The sequence below is a fragment of the Austrofundulus limnaeus genome, unplaced genomic scaffold, assembly GCF_001266775.1.
Source record: "Austrofundulus limnaeus strain Quisiro unplaced genomic scaffold, Austrofundulus_limnaeus-1.0 Scaffold922, whole genome shotgun sequence".
In the NCBI taxonomy this organism is placed as follows: domain Eukaryota; kingdom Metazoa; phylum Chordata; class Actinopteri; order Cyprinodontiformes; family Rivulidae; genus Austrofundulus; species Austrofundulus limnaeus.
In genome coordinates this window covers 98,976-99,637 of record NW_013953324.1, presented here as the reverse complement: position 1 = coordinate 99,637, position 662 = coordinate 98,976, and the positions used below count along the sequence as shown (strand labels likewise).

General features: G+C 53.6%; 1 protein-coding gene across 1 annotated transcript in view; it reads right to left on the bottom strand.

The window, feature by feature from the left end:
* The window catches only part of LOC106533313 (DNA-directed RNA polymerase II subunit RPB1-like), a 2,995-nt gene extending 2,955 nt beyond the window's left edge, over nucleotides 1–40 (bottom strand). Inside the window, exon 1 of the mRNA XM_014029580.1 lies at nucleotides 31–40. Within this exon, the coding sequence (XP_013885034.1) occupies nucleotides 31–40 (10 nt within the window). The remainder of the gene's footprint in view (nucleotides 1–30) is intronic.
* Between the last annotated feature and the right edge of the window lie 622 nt (nucleotides 41–662).

Sequence of the window (662 nt, the reverse complement as noted above, 5' to 3'; positions counted from 1 at the left end):
ACCACCGTCCATGTACCACCTTCCATGTACCACCTGCCATGTACCACCTTCCATGTACCACCTGCCATGTACCACCTTCCATGTACCACCTGCTATGTACCACCTGCCATGTACCACTTTCCATGTACCACCTGCCATGTGCCACTTTCCATGTACCACCTTCCATGTACCACCTGCCATGTACCACCTTACATGTACCACCTGCCATGTACCACCTGCCATCTACCACCTGCCATGTACCACCTTCCATGTACCACCTGCTATGTACCACCTTCCATGTACCACCTGCCATGTACCACTTTCCATGTACCACCTGCTATGTACCACCTTCCATGTACCACCTGCCATGTACCACCTTCCATGTACCACCTGCTATATACCACCTTCCATGTACCACCTTCCACGTACCACCTGCCATGTACCACCTGCCATGTACCACCCTCCATGTACCACCCTCCATGTACCACCTGCCATGTACCACCTGCCATGTACCACCTGCCATGTACCACCTGCCATGTACCACCTTCCATGTACCACCTGCCATGTACCACCTGCCATGTACCACCTGCCATGTACCACCTTCCATGTACCACCTGCCATGTACCACCTGCCATGTACCACCTGCCATGTACCACCTGCCATGTACCACCTTCCACGTACCA